Source organism: Suncus etruscus, chromosome 18 (genome assembly GCF_024139225.1).
Source record: "Suncus etruscus isolate mSunEtr1 chromosome 18, mSunEtr1.pri.cur, whole genome shotgun sequence".
Classification (NCBI taxonomy): domain Eukaryota; kingdom Metazoa; phylum Chordata; class Mammalia; order Eulipotyphla; family Soricidae; genus Suncus; species Suncus etruscus.
In genome coordinates this window covers 25658142-25678774 of record NC_064865.1, presented here as the reverse complement: position 1 = coordinate 25678774, position 20633 = coordinate 25658142, and the positions used below count along the sequence as shown (strand labels likewise).

The 20633-nt window shown below is 42.2% G+C and overlaps 1 protein-coding gene across 3 annotated transcripts in view; it reads left to right on the top strand.

Annotated features, from left to right (window-relative positions):
• Nucleotides 1-20633, top strand: part of MTHFD1L (methylenetetrahydrofolate dehydrogenase (NADP+ dependent) 1 like) — a 641585-nt gene that overhangs the window by 44988 nt on the left and 575964 nt on the right. For 2 of the 3 annotated variants that reach the window (XR_007491265.1, XM_049765365.1), the window contains exons 1-7: nt 5084-5177; nt 6624-6670; nt 11759-11866; nt 13661-13735; nt 18352-18454; nt 19125-19201; nt 20369-20509. Coding sequence is in view for 2 of the 3 variants with exons in the window: in XM_049765365.1 (XP_049621322.1) it covers nt 6662-6670; nt 11759-11866; nt 13661-13735; nt 18352-18454; nt 19125-19201; nt 20369-20509 (513 nt within the window). In the remaining variant the exon portion in view is untranslated. Of the gene's footprint in view, nt 1-5040; nt 5178-6623; nt 6671-11758; nt 11867-13660; nt 13736-18351; nt 18455-19124; nt 19202-20368; nt 20510-20633 lie in introns of those variants that run through there. The other variant, XM_049765366.1, reaches the window with a different exon arrangement.

The window sequence follows — 20633 nt, the reverse complement described above, 5'->3', positions numbered from 1 at the left end:
TTATCCCTCAAGGGTTTTGAGGCAGAAGAAGAATTTGAAAATATCATAGTGGTGCCTTACAATGTGATGGTGGTGGTGGTGCGCGTTTGTGTGTGTGTGTGTGTGTGTGTGTGTGTGTGCGCAAGCCCCACACCCAGTAGGACTTTAGCCATGGTGCACTACTCACGGAGGTGCTGGAGGTAGGCATGTGGTGTAGGGGAAGCGTGAGCTCTATCACTTGATTCACACCCTCACCCCTACAGTTGTTTTTAGCCAGTTCTCAATTGGTGAGCAATTCAAGGGCCTCCCATTTGGGGCCTCAGAAATGCACTGAAGGGACAGCTCTGCCATGCTCTCTGTAGAGATGATCATTAAACTTCAATTCACAGGGGGAAAAAAACCTCAAGGGACTCCAGATTCTTTCCTTAAAAGCGGGGTCTGGCCCTTGCACCAATGTCACAGTGTATACAATTCTCTCTCCTAAAATGAAGACTTAAACAGAACATAAACTGAATTTGTTTTTTTTCAGATACACTTAAAAGTGAATAAATAAAAAGCAGTGAGGATAAGATTTGAGAGATCTGTATGCCTTTGTAGAAATGCAGGAAGGTTTTCAAATATATAGACTACATTGTATTCTAGAAGTTCCCTCAGGAGTTCCGTTCCAGAATATGATTTTTTTTTTCAATGTAGAAACAACCTTCATTTCTCTAAACTTTTCACGTTTGTATGCTGGAATCAGCTTACAACACAGAAAACAGTTTATCATCTCACTAAAAAGTTATTTTAAAGAAAAACCACCACATTTTAAAATTTTCTTCAAGTTAATCATAGGGAAATTATATCAGCAAACGTATAAGATAGTACAGTGGGTAAGGCACTTGTCTTGTACAGGCCTGACCTTAATTTGATCCCTGCTACCCATATGGTTCCCCAAGCCTCACCAGGGGTGATCTCTGAGTATAGAGCCAGAATTAAGCTCTAGGCACCACTCAGGATGTAGGAATAACATTATTTTATGGAAATTTAAGATTAAAAAATTAAATTGTGGGGTCTGGAGCAATAGTACAGCAGTAGGGTGTTGCCTTGCATGAGACCAACCTGGCCTACATATGGTCCCCCAAGCATGCCAGGAGTGATCCCTAAGCATAGAGCCAGGATAAAACCTTGATCACAGCTGGTGATCACAACCCCAATCTCAAAATAAGAATGGCAAAAAATGGCATTTCTTTTTTTTTTTTTTTTTTTTTTTTTGGGTCACACCCGGCAGTGCTCAGGGGTTATTCCTGGCTCCACGCTCAGAAATTGCTCCTGGCAGGCACGGGGGACCATATGGGACGCCGGGATTCGAACCGATGACCTCCTGCATGAAAGGCAAATGCCTTACCTCCATGCTATCTCTCCGGCCCAAAAAATGGCATTTCTAATTACTAAGAGTGTTAAAAATTTTTTTATTTCCCTCCAGATTTTACGTATATATCCACCCCTCCCCATTTTTTGCATCTTCGTGGGATATTATGAATATTATTTTTATTCTCTTTTTCTCTGAATATTTGAACTTATCGTTTTTCATGTTTTAGAAAAATTCAAATACACAAATAATTTTTCAGCCTAAGTAGTTTTTTTCAACCTAAGTAACAATCTGTAATTGTCTATTTGAATTTATGTATACATGTGATTTAAAAGTATCAACAATGGATTAAAATATAAAGCAATGGGATTTTTAAAAAATCTTCTACGATTAATAACACAAATGAAGACCAGATTAACTCATTTAAAGCAGCTATTCTTCAGACTTTAGAATTTCTTATTATGTCAGGCTCATCTGTATTTCATCAGCTACACATCGAATGGTATTTACACCTCCATATCACTTTATTTGCTTTGCCTGACAAAATGAAAAGTATTGGGAATTGTTCAGGGAAATAAGCCAAAGAATCTTAAGGGCTCTTGAGTTTTACATATTTTCCCAGTTACACTAATGAAAAGGAATTTGTTTGAGAACTTGACTCAAAGTGCAGCTGTCGGACATGGAATATGTGTGTGGGACTCTGACAGCCCTTTCCCTATTCTATGGAGAAGTTTCTAGAACTCTGAATGGACAGAACCATTAAGAGAAAGGCACAAAGTGCTTGGTAAATAGACTGACTTTCACATCAAAGAAAAATTAAAATCAGCCATTCACTGTTTGTCCCTGTGCAGTGTCAAATGTGTGATGTGTGTGTGTGTGTGTGTGTGTGTGTGTGTGTGTCGCGCATTTCATTTCATTTAATTTTTTTTGGTTGTTTTAGAGACATTACCACACTTTTGTTTTTCTGCTTTGGGCAGCTATTTAAATCTCTGGGCCTTTCCCTTTAATTGGCACAATTTGTAGAATAGAAAAGAGGCCTTGAGAAGAAATCACTATTAACATGTTCTTTGAACTCTTTGCTTCATCTCATGTAATGCCAAATTCAAACAAAGGCACTGTTGAGTTTATTGTTGGATAAGGAAAGGCTTTTCAAGAAGTTGTCAAGAGACCAGAGAGGTAAAATGAGTGTCTTGCATGTGGCCAGTCCTGGTTCGATCCCTGGCCCTCCAGAAATGATCCTTGATCAGAGCAAAGATCAGGCATTAGCCCTGAGCACAACCGGGAGTGGCTCCTAACTAAAAAAGCTAAATTACAAAGCCAAGGCAAACACTATCTTTGAGCCATATTCTCATCCCTGAGATGGTAGGTTTTTTTTTTTTGGTTTCTGGGTCACACCTGGCAGCACTCAGGGTCTACTCCTGGCTCTATACTCAGAAATCGCTCCTGGCAGGCTCAGGGGACCATATGGGATGCTGGGATTAGAACCACTGTCCTTCTGCATGCAAGGTAAACACCTTACCTCCATGCTAGCTCTTTGGCCCAAGATAATAGATTTTGAGGCTAGATAAGAATTTTCCTCTAAGGGCCGGAGCGGTGGTGCAAGCAGTAAGATGTTTGCCTTGCATGTGTCTGACCTAGGACAGACTCTGTGTCCCAAGCCAGGAGTGATTACTGAGCACGTAGCCAGTAACCCCTGAGCGTCACTGGTTGTGGCCCAAAAACCTAAAAAAAATTAATTTCTTATTGTTTGTGTTAAAAATTGCTGTTCAAAATTATTGTATCCCTCTGGGACCAGAGTGGTGGTACAAGCGGTAAGGCCTTGCCCTCGCTAGCCTAGGACAGACTGTGGTTCAATTCCCTGGCATCTCATATGGTCCCCAAGCCAGAAGCAATTCTAAGCGCATTGCCAGGAGTAACCCCTGAGTGTCATAGGTGTGGCCCAAAAACAAAAACAAAAAAATTTTCCTCGAGAAGCTATGCCCTTCCACCTCTGACTCAGTGACACATTTCTTTCCATTCATCTCTACAATGTCACAATGTACTTGAAGGCTTTACCATAGTGGAAAATAGTGAATATTTGAGTCCAGGCATTCCCTTCTGTGTTTTGTTTTGTTTTGTTTTGTTTTGTTTTATTGGTGCTGCTCTTGTCCTGATTGTGTGACATGTCTTTGCTTTTGCAAGTGTGTGGTCTGGTAGGTGAGAGAAAACTTTGTCCACTAGTTCTATGGGAAACCTCTAATAAATGCTTTGGGATCTCCCAAGGGGACAAGTAAGTTTTCTTAGAGAAGTGGAGGCAGGTAATGAACAAAAAGCACAATACCAGCCCCAAAGATTTATCGATAACACAAGTAAATCTAGCTCCTTTCTGCTGGGACGACTATTAAACCACAGTTTGATACCGACTTATCAGAATGAGGTGACATAACACTTATATTGTCGCTCTGCTTTTATTGCTCCCAACAAATCCTCTCTCCTTTCCGACTCTGCTGGACTGTAGTCATTGGCAGAATTCGCTGTGGGCCTGTTTTTAATTAAGAGTTGGATGGTGAGCTGGAGTTGTGAGGAGGTCATCCCTGGGCGGGTCGGCCTTGGGCCGCCTCCAGCAGCTGTGAGTGGATCCTTGGGAATGAAAATGTAATCCTTCATGGGACAGGGCTTAAGAAAACCACCTCATCCACGGTAAACAGGAAAAGCTCAGTGGGACACCCACATCACACCACCCGACATTGGATCCTACATTTTCTTCATGTGCTGTTGTGGGTTGTGAGTCCCATCACTGTTTCACCATGGCTCTGTCAGAGAATTGAAGGTTGATCCAGAGCACAAGCACCATCTGTGGTCTGGTCGTTGCTCTGACCATACACAGTTGTGTAGCCAGAGGTATTAGAGTTACTTCGTTCACCCGAGCAGTGTTAGGACTCATTGGTCAATCCACCCCCCCCCCCATCCTTTAGGTCCTCGTTTGGCCTCAGAATTCTTCGGCTTCTGTGACCACCCACTCCCCCAACCTCATGTCTCTCTTCTTCCCAGACACCTTTTTCATTTCATTTCACATTTGAAAGAGCTGACATTGAGGATATGGTGTATCTAAGGACTTTCCTTTATGTGGTCTCATCAGTACATTGGCCAGGTTAGAAAGTGACAATTTGCAGGTCAGAAACTAGGTAGTTGGTGATTGAGGAATGTGGACAACCTGACTCACACTCTCTCACTCTTAGAAGACCACATTGTAAGCCCAGATTATGGTTTTTAAAGTGTGTGATGATGGTTCAGGTATCTAAAGGGCCAATTTCATGGAGCCTTACCTGGAAATGTAATACTTACCTTTCTGGATGCTTCTCTTTTATTTTGGGAGGAGGGGAGTTTGGGCCACTTTTGGTGGTCCTCAGAGCTTACTTCTGGCTCTATGCTCAGGAATCACTCCTGACTGTGCTCAGGGGAGCATATAGGATGCTGGGGATCAAACCTGCGTTGACCACAGGCAAGGCAAGGCCTTATCCTCTGTGCTATCTCTCTGACTCTACTTAGCATTTTGTTTTAAGTCTCTTGGTAAAGATGTAAACCATACCTGGTTTAGGTAGGCCTGTCTGATTTGGTAGATCATCTAAGAAAGTTGAATTATTATGGTCTCTTAATTTGGTTCAGGAGCATTGGACTTTCTGTGTCGTGTCTAAAAAATATAATTCAGTGTCTCCCTTTCCCCCCATCAGGATCACACCCACCCCTCTGGGAGAAGGGAAGAGCACAGTCACAGTGGGGCTGGTTCAGGCACTGACCGCACACCTCAACATCAACTCCTTTGCCTGTCTGAGGCAGCCTTCTCAAGGCCCGACGTTTGGAGTTAAAGGTACTTTGTTGTCATCACTCATCTCGTTTTCTAAGCATGTGCATAGGGGGAGAAGGGTTTAGAAAGAATCCCTAGTAGATGTGGAGGGCTTGTCTTAGGTGTGGGCACCTCTTTTGTTTCTTTTGGGTCCATGCCCAGTGATGCTCAGGGCTGACTACTGACTCTGCTCTCAGGAATTACTCCTAACAATGCTGGGAGGACCACATGGAATGCCAGGGATTGAATCCAGGTTGGCCACATGCAAGACAAACAGCATACCCACTATATTATCATTCCAGCCCCAGAAATAGACATCTTTAATCCCCATGTGAATCCCTTCATGTACCCTAAGTCCATGGAGGACTGCAGTTGGTCCTCTCCAGAGCCAGGCAGCAATAGGGGTACAATGGAGCATCTGAAAAATCTGTTCCCCTGGTTTTATAGACCTATGACTAGACTCTAACAGAGACTTCTCTCTCATCAGTTCCTGGGCCAAGTGATTTGGAAACTGGGACTCACCCTGGTGTTCTGTCTTCCCAACCTTGCCCATAGGCCTATATGTCTAGGCAGTTAGAACCTGCTCTGACCCCCCCCCTCCCCCTCCAAGCTTGTCAATCATGCTTTGTGAAGGCCAGAGGAGCATTGGAGATGGGGAAATTTAACTCTGGCTGTGGGGTTGATCTCTGGTTCCTTCACCTTTTCTCTTCACTGATTCACCATGAGGTTACCCCATTGCTCACTTCACTACTGGAGTTACTGTGTCTTTTTGTCACTTTGGGTTCTTACCCTACCCACATTATATTTATGTTCCAGATATGGATAACTATGTGCTGATAACTCCTAATGCATCATACATTGATAATGTCCTACATTCTTGTGGAATGAACATGAGACTTGGGGAAAAAAGGGGCAAGCTTTATTTGTAGGCTTTGTATCCTAATGCTGTGTGACCTTTTGCCAATCACAACTTTTTTAAGCCACACCTATGAGAGGATTTAAGAAAGATTTGGAAGGCCAGAGATATTAAGGATTGATCATAGAGATTTAGGCCTCATTAATATTTTGATTTGCAAAGCTAATTTTATTTTATTGATTTATTTATTGGCTTCTAGGCCATACCATGCAATGCTCAGAGATAACTCCTAACTCTGCACTCAATAATTACTTCTGGTAAGAATCAGGGGACCACATGAGGTGCCAGAGAGCAAACCTGGCTTGGCCATAAGCAAGGCCAGTGCCCTACCTGCTGGACTCTAGTCCCTGTTATTATTTTATTGTTCAACAATCCTTCCTTCGATTGCAGAGCTGGAGTGTGATTTGGTGTGTCCCCCCCCTCTATTTTGTCGTTAGTGTTGCCTCTTGGAGGGTGCCGGTCTCTGACTGGGTAGAAGACTCTGCAGGCTTTGTTCATTCATCCTCTGTAGCAGTCTGGCGATTCATTTAACAGGTTCTTGGCCTCTTTCCTAGGAGGAGCCGCAGGGGGCGGATACGCACAGGTCATCCCAATGGAAGAGGTAAGAGTCCCCAGACACCCTGAAACATTGTTGCTCTTCCTTTCCCATAAATGCAGCCCATGGTCCTTTGTTCAGAATTCTAAAGTCTCAGAAACTCTGAAAATCAAAGTTGTTGTCTGCTTATTAGGTGGCTGGACCTGGCTTGCGAGGATTTTGATCCTGCCACTGTCTGCAACTTTTCCTCTGTTTTGCTGCAGAAATATTTTTGTGGGCTTTTTTTTTTAATTTAATTTTATTACATGGTAATAAATGGTAAATCACAAACTATTGTAATTTACAAAGTACTTCATAGTTAGGTTTCAGACTTAAAATGGATCCGGGCCAATCCCATCACCAATGTTAACCTCCCTCCATCAATGTTCCCCGAGTGCATCCCATACCATCGCCCCTACCAACCAGCCTGCCAATATATCAGGCTCATTTTAAGTTTAGATTGTTAAGTTTAGATTGTTAAATCTCTAGATTCCATTATTGTTGCCTTTGGCTTGTGTTGCATTCTGTCCTTTTTTAACACTACCAATCCAAAATATCGTTGTTATATTTTTTTAACTTGATTGATTGATTGATTGGTTTCTGGGTCACACCCAGTGGTGCTCAAGAGTCACTCCTGGCTCTGCACTCAGAAATCGCCCCTGTCAGGCTGGAGGACTATTTGGGATGCCGGGAATTGAACCAGTTGCCCCCCAGGTCGGCCGCATGCAAGGTAAACGCCCTACTGCTGTGCTATCTTTTTTTTTTTTTTTTTTTTTTTTTGGTGGTTTTTGGGTCACACCCGGCAGTGCTCAGGGGTTACTCCTGGCTCCATGCTCAGAAATTGCTCCTGGCAGGCACGGGGGACCATATGGGACGCCGGGATTCGAACCGATGACCTTCTGCATGAAAGGCAAACGCCTTACCTCCATGCTATCTCTCCGGCCCCCTGCTGTGCTATCTTTCCGGTCCCAAAATAGTGGTTTTTGGTGCTTGTCTAGATCCCATTTAGAATGTTTTATCATATCACATGATCTTTCTAAACTCACAAATAGTTTGGACCTTGAAATTCATCTGATCAAAAAAAGGTTCTGGATCACTGATGTGCTTCCCCAGTAAAATAAGACCCTGGAGTTGAATCATTACAGTGGAAATTACTCAGGGGGACAGTGATAAAGATTAGTCTAGAGAGGTCTGTTGCATAGAACATTGGGGAAGAATAAAATTGAAATGTCAGGATCTGAAATGGACTATGTTATGCTGAAAAGAGCTGTTAATAGTCAAATCTAATGTATAAACTTGTAGTGTTATGTAAGTAGTAAGAATTATAAATACAGGAGAATAGTAAAGTTTGTAAGACACTTGTTTTATATGCAGCTGACCTGGGACTGGAGTGATAGCACAACAGTAGGTCATTTGCCTTGCACGCAGACAACCCAGGATGGACCCAGGTTTGATTCCCAGCATCCAATATGATCCCCCAAGCCTGCCAGGAGTGTTTTATGAGCTCAGAGCTAGGAGTAACCCTTGAGCACCACCACGTGGCCCCAAAATAAAACAAAGCAAAAATACATGTAGCAGACCCAGATTCGATCCCTGATACCACTTTTGGTTCCCTGAGGACCACTGGGTGTAATTTCTGAGCACAGAGCCAGGAGAAAGCCCTGAGTACCACCTAGAGAGACTGAAACAGACTATATATATATATATATATTGTATAGCTCATGTACATATAATATTGTATTCTCTGACGTGCATATATTGAGAAGATTTGAACAAGATAAATATTCCACTTAAGCAAAAAAGTACAACACAACTTAAAACATGGATTGTTTTATCTTGTTTTGTTTTGTTTTTGCTTTTTGGGCCATACCTGGCAGTACTCAGGAATTACTCCTGGCTCTGTGCTTAAGAATCGGATGGTGGAACCCATTTCCTGGTGGGCTCAGGGTACCACATGGGTTACCAAGGAATGAACTAAAGATGGCTGCGTGCAACGCAAATGCCCTACCCACTGTACTATCACTCTGGCCCCAGTTTCTTTTTCTTTTTTTTATTAAACTTTTTTTTGAGTCTAAGGGTTATTTTGGCTTTTGAAGTAATGCGTCTCTTAGTATTTCAAAAAGTAATTTTGTGGGGCCAGAGAGATAGCATGGAGGTAAGGTGTTTGCCTTTCATGCAGAAGGACGGTGGTTCGAATCCCGGGATTCCACATGGTCCCCTATGCCTGCCAGGGACAATTTCTGAGCATAGAGCCAGGAGTAACCCCTGAGCGCTGCTGGGTGTGACCCAAAAAACAAAAAAAAGTAATTTTGTGACATTACCAAGATCCTTTAATATAAAAAAAATTATACTTTTTAGTATTGGGGAAAGGGCATATTTGTAATCTAAGTGGGGCTCTTGGGTCCCCCATTCTAAAGTTTCCCTTCTGTGGGTTTTCAGCTAACCAAATGAAGGGCATGGTTGTGGTACTGTTGGGGGATTACCTGGACCACTCTAGCAGTGGTTGGATGGGAAAGGCTCATGTATCAGGGCTTGAACCAGAGTCTGCTATATCAAGGCCTGTGCCTTTCATTCTCTCTCTAGCTCCAGTATTTAATTTGGTGGGGAGGAAGGTGGGCCATGCCCAGTAGTGCTTGGGTATGCTGGAGATGATGATCAAACTGGAGTTTGCTAGTGCTACATTTACCATCTTTCTGACCCCTTGTTTCTCTTTTTCAAGCTATTTAATTTTTTTCTTTGTCATTGGGAAATTGAGCATTTGGAAACAACTTGAAAATCTAGGGGGAGGAAATGGAAACTTTTGGGGCATCTGCAGACAATAGTCATGATGAAACCCAAATTAGATCACTACGTTATTATGGTATTTTAAAAATAGAAGTGACCCAATTATTTGTTTGCTGTTTATACAGATATTCATCATGTACATGTAAGACTAGTAGCAAATTAACTATTAGTAGATTTGAGACTGTTATGTATTCCTTTTTTCCCCAGATAGTTTGACTTTTGAATATTCTATTATTATTGGTTTTATTCCCTATTCCATCTCAAGTGTATATAATAGGATGCTATTTTCTTTTAATTTTACTTTTTTTTGGTTTTTGGGTCAGACCCAGCAGTGCTCAGGGGTTACTCCTGGCTCTACATTTGGAAATTGCTTTTGGCAGGCTCAGAGGACTATATGGGATGCCGGGAATCGAACTGGAGTTTGTCCAGGATTGGCTGTGTGCAAAGTAAACACCCTACCTCTAAGCTATCACTCCAGCCCAGGATGTATTTTCTAAATCATGAAATAATACATCAAAGGAGATAGAAGAAGGAAAACTGAGATAATTGCAGTAGCTAATCACCGTGTTTGTCCTTGACCCAAGAATAGAAGGCCTTGTTATGGTCTGTCTTCATTCTTTGTGAACAACTGAAACATTAACAATGAGTTGAGTTTTAGTCTTAAAAGTTTCACTGCCGGGGCCGGAGAGATAGCATGGAGGTAAGGCGTTTGCCTCTCATGCAGGAGGTCATCGGTTCGAATCCCGGCGTCCCATATATGGTCCTCCCGTGCCTGCCAGGAGCAATTTCTGAGCCTGGAGCCAGGAATAACCCCTGAGCACTGCCGGGTGTGACCCAAAAACCACAAAAAAAAAAAAAAAAAAAAAAAAAAGTTTCACTGCCAATCCTATTGCCATGCCAATTCCTCAAACCAGCCCATACTCTGTCATTCCCCCATTTTCTACCCCCTGTCTGTCATCTTGACAGGCACATTACAGAGTTCGGCGGTTGCAGTTTAGATCTCATGTTTTCATCATGTTGAATCTGTCTTTGGGTTTATAGCTATAGTACTCTCCCACTTCACCAATATAACAGAAGCCCCACTCCCTACTGCCCCATTACTTCCCTTTCTTATCTTCTTTCTTCCGTCCCTGCTTTCTTTCTCTGTCCTCTCTAAGCTCTAGGGTCAAGAATGATCTTGTATTCCCCTTTACTACAGTATATTTCCTCATCCAGTTCGTTACTCTGTATGCCACAGATACGAGAGGTCATTCTGTATCTTTCTTTTTCTGACTTCCTTCACTCAACATCTTCCAGTTTTAATCAAGTTGCAGCAAATTGCATGACTTCATTGTTCCTTGTAGCTGCATAGTATTCCATTGTGTTTATATATGCATATATACATATATAACCACACCTTTAAAATCCATTCACCTATCATCAGACATATAGGTTTATTCCATATCTTAGTTATTGTACTAGTACAGTAATGAATAATGATGTGTATACACCCTTTTGAATGAACGATTTTAAGTCCTCTTGGTAGATAATTAAAAGTGGGATTGCTAGGTCATATAGCAGCTCAATTCTAAATTTACAAAGAACTCTCTATACCATTTCCCACAGGGGAGGAATCATTTAGCAATCCCACCAGCAAAGGATGAGAGTTCTTTTTCACCAAATCTCCACCAGCACAGGTTGTTCCTATTTTTAATATGTGCCATTCTCATTGGTTGAGATGATATCCCATTGCCATCTTGATTTGGATTTCCCTAATTATAAATGATATAAAGGATTTTTTTCACGTGCTTATTGATGATCTGCTAGTCTTGCTCTTGAGAAATATCTGTTCATTTGCTCTCCCAATTGTTTTGAATTTTTATTCTTCTTGTTGATCTGTGGGTACTTTATAAATCGTGGATATTATACCTTTATCTCATGTGTTAAATGCAGATAGTTTTTCCCGTTCAGTCAGCTGTCTTTTAGTTTTAGCCCACTGACACAGATTATTTTTGGATATCCAGCTTTCTCTGCACTTAGCTTATTAGATCGTATGTAATTGAGTAGAATGTTTTCTTCCCTCAGGTAGTCCTTTAGGCTGCTGTGCTTGTTAAAAACAAAAATGTTTTCATTTCATTTATAGGTTAGATTTCCAATGGTTTTTATTGTTCTTTATGTTTTGGTCATTTGGGGGCTTCTGATATTGATCCGGGACTGTTCATGCCTCTGTGCTCAGGATTCAGTGATGCTCAGCAGACCTTGTGCAGTCCCGGGTTTTGAATCCAGATAGTCCCCTTTGCAAGGCAAATACCTTAACCCTGTGTCTCTGCTTTATGTCTGGCTCATCTTTAGTTCAACCTTCACCTGACGGGAGACATCCATGCCATCACTGCCGCCAACAATCTGCTGGCTGCTGCTATCGATGCGAGAATCCTCCACGAAAACACACAAACCAATAAGGTAAGAAAGGCTCCTCATTTGCTCTTGGGACACATGTATCCAGAGGTTCCTGAATTTCTAAGGATTTCATGAAAAGTTAGGTAATATGTAAATTCTGAAGTTCTATTTACAACTATCTTCATTTTTGCCTGTGCTTCCTTCTGAAAAGAGAGAGGGGCTATATAGTCAGGGTCTCAAGTGAGTTTATGAGCACAGAGAATAATGGTAGTAGCATTTGTTTTATTTTGAGGGGATGGGGTAAGGGATGTCTCCTGTACATTTTCAGTAGTGGTGTTAATTGCCTGTTACCATTGGACTAAGCAGTTTGGGGCTCCTAAGTCCTCTTGAGTTGTGTTATCCTTGTGTTTCTGACTCTGATCATTGTACTTTGAACTGATAAATGGCCCAGATTTTTGACTTAACCTTATCAATTTCCAACCCACCAAGTTTATTTTGGATTAGACTTATAAATCCTGGACTGTGCAGCCACAAGCTCTATCGAACGCCTCATTATTTTATAGTAGTGTCAGCCCAGTCGTATCCCATGAAATCTAATGGGAAAATTCCATAGTAATCTACCAAGCTTAATGAGTTTAATCAATAACCCATAAAGCTCACCTAGCACCAACCACAGCCCAGCAAATCCTTAGACACTAACTTTAGTAACACCATAGAGAGATAGAATAGTCATTTCAAATTGAAATGCGTTGATCATTCCATTTGCCTGTGAGTGATACCCAACAATATGAAGTAAATTCATTAGTGCCTGCAGGCTATGGTGGTGGATGGAAGATTGGAGACACATGGTATTATAACAAAAATTGGGGAATAAAATGGAAATAAAAAAGAGATCATTGTTAAATGAATGAATATTACTAAATGAAAGAGAAATTGTACTTTGATTTATTTTTTAACCTCATCTGCAATGTTCTTAGGCTTTCCTAAGCTCTGAGCTCTGGGGATTGCTCACAAAGCAAAGGTGCTGCAGTAACCATACAATGCCAGGGATGGAACCTGGGCCTCTGATGTGCAAATCAGTTACTGCAGCCTGTTGAAATTTTCCTCTCTCTCTCTCTCTCTCTCTCTCTCTCTCTCTCTCTCTCTCTCTCTCTCTCTCTCTCTCTCTCTCTCTCTCTCTCTCTCTCTCTCGCTCTCTCTCTCGCTCTCTCGCTCTCCCTGTCTCTCGCTGGCTTGCCTTAATTGTACATTTTCAGCCAAATATTTCTTTTTCGGAGATGAGTGTGATTTGGAAGGTAGTTGGCAGAACAGTTTTCATCAGAGGGAGCATCTTGTGTGTCCTTAGTGGAGGGGAGATGAAACTTAAGACTCTAACATTGCCCATTGCTATCTTGATAGCCAGGCCTGAATTCAGCTCAGAGATAAATGATCCTCCAGAACAGTGATGACATGTCGGGTGCCAATTCCTTGTAGATCCAGGATATAATTACTGTGGAACTTTTTGGGCATGTTCCCTGGTTCCTGGTGCACTCCAATTAAACAACTCCGTAAAAAATTGTTTTAGTTCAAATACAGATAAATATTAATTTCATGATGATGATAAGAATAAGGTTGTAGCACCAAAAACAGATACTTATGCAAACTGTTTGCAATGTGCATTATTTTAGATTTTGTCAGATTAATTAAAATGACAGAATTGAAGTTCTATACTGTTTATATCAGCCAAGAATTTAAATAAGGTTTGTAATCTAAACAGCTTGGCTATAAATGTAATGAACTTTGTCATATACTGTGTGTTTTCCAAGTTTCTGGCTGGCTCTTCAAAACTTTGTGGCGTTTTTCTTTTTGTGTTTCTAGGCACTGTATAATCGACTGGTTCCTTTAGTGAATGGTGTTCGAGAATTTTCAGAAATTCAACGTGCTCGGCTAAAAGTAAGTTTTCAGTTTGTGGTTCTTTAGAACGAAACTACTCTTGGGCAGAGAATTTGAATCTGATCTGATTTGGGTTTTAAGATGCTCTTGAAGATCAAATCTGAACGAGAAAGAATAAAGCCAAGAAGAAACAGGCTCCCTCGACGTAGTTCCTACACCGAGAACCGAGACAAGTCAATTCATGATTTACATGATGGAAGTTCTCAATTGTTTTTTCTATAAAATGAGAAGACCACATGCTGATTATATTATCTAATCAGCCACTAAGTGAGATTTTTTTTATTATATTTTTTTAATTTATAAAAATGCTAACAATAACCAACCTCAACCTTTGAAAATTTATTGCATCTTTTTTTTTTTTTTTTTTTTTTTTTTTTTGGTTTTTCGGCCACACCCGATGATGCTCAGAGGTTATTCCTGGGTATGTGTTCAGAAATTGCTTTGGCTCGGGGAACTACATGGGTCAATGGCAATCGAACCCAGGTCCATCCTGGGTCAGCCATGCAAGGGAAATGCCCGCCACTGTGCTATCGTTTTGGTGCCTATTGTAATTTATATTATAATCAGGTATTAAAATTATACAAGCAAAACCAATTTTAAGTCTTAATGATTTTATCATTTACTTGCACTATTTACTACGTAAAGTTCTACTTCTCATGTAGAAATAAAAATAACTTGTCAGGGATGAGTTTAGTTAGAGAAATAACTACATTGTGAACTATCCTAACAATGAGAATGTATGAGGGAAATAGAAAGCCTGTCTAGAGTACAAGTGGGGGTAGGGTGGGGAGGAGGGAGATTTGGGACATTGGAGATGAGAATGTTGTACTGGTGATGGGCGGTGTTCTTTACATTCTTTACACAATCATGTATGTAATCAAATTGTTTAAATAAAATATATATTTAAAAAAAGAAATAACTTGTTTTCAAAACAGAAACTTAGAGACTGGAGAGATATTACAGTAGGTAGGGTGTTTGCCTTAGATGCAGCCAAACATGGGTTTGATTCCTGGTACCCCATTTTGTTCCCCCAAGTACCTCTAGAAGGGATTCCTGAATTTCGAGCCAGGAGTTGAGCATCATTGCTTGTGCCCAATCTGTGGGGAAAGAAAATCAAACAAAAAATAAACAGAAACATCATAAAATTACTATTCTTTTGTTTAAAAACAAAAGCTCAACTAGATCATGGAGTGGATCATGAACTAGGTCACCAGTTCTGTGCACATCTCTGTGTCGCTGCTAAGCATGACACTTGGTCTAGAGAGTAGCTGCAGTCTCAGAATGAATGGATAGTTGGTAAACCCCACTTGAAGTTCATGTGATTTACCTCTTGTCACATGTGCTGTATGTTCAGATCTGAAACAAGGCCACTTACAGATGACCCTTTTCTACATTTCTCACTTAGAGGAGATCTATACATGCCTCTGCATGTTCTCTTTCAGACAACAATATAGGGTATATTGTAATAATGATGTGACTTGGTTTCCCAGCGGGTCAAAAATAATGTCAAAACTGCAGTCTCTTATTGAGTGTATAAATTCATCATCTTAGAAAACATTTCCTGTACCTGAAATTAGTGTGAGATAAAGACACCCAGTGTCTATGAGAAAAATGGAACTGAAAGAGTTGATGATATAATAACTTTTATTGTTGTGTAGCTACAAACTTTGAATTAAAAAATATTTTTTTTAAATGTCACAATAGATAGAGTAGGAAACTTGACCTTGCAAACAACTGACCCACATTGGACCTAGCACTGCATTTGGTCCCCTGAGCTCTTCCCGGTGGGTCATACCTTATGAATCATATGAAAGCATAGTGTGCAAAACATTAGCGATACCTGTGTTGATGGAAGCATAATGTGTCTGAATTGACCTAGTCTAAGTCTTACTTAAAATTGAGCATAGTTGGGGCCGGAGAAATAGTACAGTGGTGGGTTTGCCTTGCTTGTGGTCGACCTGAGCAGGGGGTGGGGGGAAGGGGACCCGAGTAAATTCCCAGCATCCCATGTGGGCCCCCAGCCTGCCAGGGTTGATTTCTGAGTGCAGATCCAGGAGTGAACCCTGGGTGCCGCTGGGTGGCCCAAGAACTAATCAATCAATCAATCAATCAAGTTAAAAATTGAGCCTAGTTTAGGTTTTCAAAGCTAGAACTTTCATTTGTTTTTGTTTTTGTTTTTGGACCACACTTAGTGGTGTTCAGGGATCATTCCTGATGGTGGGGGACTATAAGGGATGCTGGGAATTAGACCAGGGTCAGCCATGTGCAAGGCAAACACCCTACTCACTGTGCTAATGCTCTGGACACCCCCCTTCCCTTTTATTTTAGCCTTTTTAGGTTGAAAACAAAACTGAGCTGAAGATAGAGACTTCCCAGGTCCCTCATGCCCTCTTCCATCATTTTCTTCCCTGTTACCCACGTCCCCTTCTAGGCTAGTACAGCGGTTACCATTACTGCACCCACAGGTTAGTTACAGTAAGGTCCAGTTCTCTGTGCTGTTCTTGCCATGGGGTAGGACATCAAGATGGTGGATACTATCCAGCCTTCTGTTGATTTATAACTTACAGCTTGGTTCCATCCAAAACAAAGATCATATCTGGTTTCTTTGTATCTGTTTATTTACAACTTAGTTTCACCCAAGACAGATTTTTCTACTTAGCATATACCAAGCAAACCTGATTGGAACAGGCTCAGGAGAGGCCTCTATCCTTACTCCCCTGCCCAGGGTGTCTCTGTACTCCATAAAAACTGCAGTTCTGGCAGGCATCTCTCTTTCTCTCAGCTTGACAAGACAGATTGCTACTCGGCCACTCCTATTTCACTCTCATCTTTGTTTGGATTATTTCTTGTGGTGACCCTTGCTCCAGATCTGCTTTCCCTGGAGGGGAATATGGCATTTGGGTCCAGAGAAATAGTCTGTAGTAGATCTGGTTCCATGTCCAGCATCACGTGGTCCCCATGTTAATGACAGGGGTAGTCCTGAAAGTCCTCTATGGAGGGTGACCTGAGTTATCCCCACCGCTGTTTTGGTAAGAAGGAGCATTTGAGTTTGCTTCTTCTCTTTTCATGACATATAGCCCATTTTATATTCACAGCATTCATGGACTAGAGGTGCTGCAATTTGTCTATTTCATAAGTTACTGGGTTTTTTTTGTATGTTTTGTTTTTGGACCACACCTGGAAGTACTGAGCTGTTACTTCTGCCTCTCTGCTTGGGGTACCATACTTACTTACATTCTTACTTACTTCTGGCTAGCTTGGGGGACCATACGGGATGTTGGGGATTGAACCCACATTGGCCATGTGTATAGCAAACACACTCACTCTGGTCCCCTCATAAACTACTGAAGAATATACTGCTTCTAATTTTGAGCAATTAGGAATGAAGTGACTGTAAATATCCATATGCAATTTCTTCTTGGGGTAAGTACCCAGGAGTGTGATTGCTGGATCAGATGGAAAGTAAATGCTTCATTTTTCTGGAAACTGCAGACTCTTCCCAGTTGGAGATATTCTTTCGCAATGATTCAGAGTTCCTGTTGCTCCATATCCTCACCATGATTTGGTGTTGTCAGTGTTTCAGTGATGGTCACTCTTGGAGGTGATTTGTGATGAACCATATTGTCCATATTTGTTTCCCCAGTGAAGTGTGATATTACCGCTCTCTTTTTTTGTTTTGTGGGGGGGGGGGGGCGGGCGGCACACCCGTTTGATGCTCAGGGGTTACTCCTGGCTATGCGCTCAAAAATCGCCCCTGGCTTTGGGAGGACCATATGGGACACCAGAGGATCAAACCATGGTCCGTTCTACGCTAGTGCTTGCAAGGCAGACGCCTTACCTCTAGCGCCACCTCTCCAGCCCCGCCTCTCTTTTCATATATCTATTTGCCACTTGCTTTCTTCATTGAGGCATCTGTTTAATAGAATTTTCATTACTACTACTTGAGGAAAGTTTCATCTGAGTGACTTTTCTTTGGGGGGAAGGGGTTTGGGTCACACCGGGCAGTGCTCAGTGGTTACTCTTGGCTCTGCACTCAGAAGTTGCTCCTGACAGGCTCAGGGAACCATATGGGATGCCGAGATACAAACACAGGTTGGCTGCGTGCAAGGCAAACGTTCTACCACTGTGCTATTGCTCCAGCCCTTGAGTGGTGATTTTATTATATTTTTGAGTCTGGGAGCACACCCAACAGTGTTTGAGCTCTGTCCACCACCTCTCCTGGCAGCGCTCAGATGACCGTATGTTGTTAGGGATCAAACCCAGGCCTCCTACATGCAAAAATTACACTGGCTGGCTGATTGAGCTCTCCAGCCCAGCAGTTTAGTCTTGAAAGATGTTTTCATCAATTGGGGCAGGAGCAATAGTGTAGCAGGAAGGGTCTTTGCCAACCTGAGTTCAATCACCAGCATTCCACCCTGGGCCCCATCAGAAATAATTCCTGAGTATAGAGCCAGGAGTGACCCTTGAATACCACCAGGTATGGTCCAAATTCCCCTCTTATCACCTCCCAAAAATGAATGTCTTGATCATAGAAACCAGGGATAATCTTGGCTACCTTTATTTTTGCTTTTTATTCCTTCTGAAACCAATCACCTTTTTTCCCCCTTAATCAATAGAAACTTGGCATCAATAAGACAGATCCAAGCTCCTTGACAGAAGAGGAAGTGCAGAGATTCTCTCGTCTTGACATCGATCCTGCCACCATCACATGGCAGAGAGGTGGGTGCTGGTGCCAACCCACGCGGCACCTCAGATCACTGCTGTCGTTCCTGAGATGGCTCCACAAGCATCACTTTTACCTCCTCCCACCTTCCCATCATGTTTTCTGGTCCTGCTGTGCATCTCCAGAACCATTAAAAATTGTGGCATCTCTCTGGCTGCTCTATTTGGGTGCCATCCCCTCTGCTTCTTGTGCTCTCTCCCCTCACCTCTTTTCACCTCTTTTCCTACATAAAGGAATAATTGTCTGTCAGCCTCTTACCCTTACTCCTCTTATTTACTCCTCCTACCTCTTATAGACATCTAATGTCTATCTCACTTCCTTACTATTCTAGGCAGCTCTTCAAATTGTATTTCCAGAGCTAGAGAGTTTCCATGTTGGAAAATTCTCCTTTTTGCCCCCATGGAGTGTTGGCTCCAGGAAAACCAGATTTTTGGTTTGGTTTGGTTTGGTTTGGTTTGGCTTGGGGGCCACACCCAGCAGCTTGTTCCTTACTCTGCATCTAGGAATCACTCCTTGCAAGCTCAGGGGACTATATGAGATGCTGGGAATTGAACCCTGGTCAGCTGCTTGCAGGGAAAGCAGATTTCCCCCTTTCTTTATTCACTGCTTCTCTTGCCCTCTGATTAAAACTGGTGACCAGACCATGTATAATCTGTTCTCTTTCAGTGTTGGATACAAATGACCGATTTCTACGGAAAATGACAATCGGGCAGGCAAACACGGAAAAGGGATTTTTCCGGGAGGTAGGTTTTGTCTCTTCCTAGATAGCTCTTTGGTGTGGGTCTATGGGCTCTATCTCAATTCCACTCTGTTGGATCCTTTCCCTGTGGATCTCTTCCATGCTCATGCATCATGACTATTCCCTTCGTAGGGCAGGAGAGAGGCAAAAGGCAGAAACCAGCTCTTCTAAGTTTCCTTGTGTTTAGGAAAGCCATCCAGAGTGTAGGAACATAAATTCTTTTTTTTTTTTTTTTTTTTTTGGTTTGTTTATTTTTGGTTTGGGGACTACACCCAGCCAGCTTCCTCCTAGCTCTGCACTCAAAAATCATTCCTAACAGTACTGTAAGGGCCATATGTGATGCCTGGGATCAGACTATCAAACCCAGACCGGCCGTGTGCAGGTCAAATTCCCTCTCTGCCACTCTATTGGCACTGGCCCCTACATGTAAATTTTTACACCTCGCTCACGGTTAATCATGTGTCTATTCAGAACAACTGAAAAATTAATATTTCAGCTTTGGGACTCAAATCTTGGAAATCAAATAAATACTTACTAGGCATAATTGTTGGAAGAGGTTTTAAGGATGGTGTCTTATTACACAAATTCAGGGGGGAAATGTGCAAGATAAATTATGCTCTCTGCCTTCAAGTTAATGGTGCTGGGGAAAATATAAATTAATTTATGGTTTCTTTCAACCAGGCACAGTAGGCCACTAAAATTTATGCTTCCCTTGTAATAAACTTCGTAAGCTAAGACAGTCATAGATTTACATCTTTCATTGTTGAGTTTTTATTGGAAAGGGAATCATTTTGGGGGCTGGGTAGATAGCACAGAGGCAGGGCCTTTGCCTTGCATGCAGCTGACCTGGGATGGACCCAGTTTCAATCCCCGGCATCCCATATGGTCCCTCAAGCCTGCCAAGATCAATTTCTGAGCATAGAGACAGGAGTAACCCCTGAATGCCACCAGGTGTGGCCCAAAATCAGAAATAACAACAACAACAAAAAAAGAAGGGAATAATTTCTCCCCCAGCATTTTGTCCTCATGCCAAGTTGACTTTTTGACCTGTTGAAGTGTGAGTACAATTGTTAAGGCACATGCCTGGCAGGCAGCTGACCCTGATTTGATCCCTGGCACTGTGAGACTCCCCAGGGCAGGGCCAACTGAACTGCTGTGGGTACTGTTGTAGGCGCAGTTTGACATCGCTGTGGCCAGTGAGATCATGGCAGTGCTGGCCCTAACTGACAGCCTCACAGACATGAAGCAGCGGCTAGGAAGGATGGTGGTGGCCAGTGACAAAAGCGGACAGCCCGTGACAGCCGACGACCTGGTGAGTCTGGCATCCCGCAGCTGCAGAGCGGCTCAGGCCCATCTGTACAGGTCATGAGAATTACCATTCACAAGTATTTGTACCCCCAAATCGCCACCTTCCAGCCACCTGGGGACACCTGCAA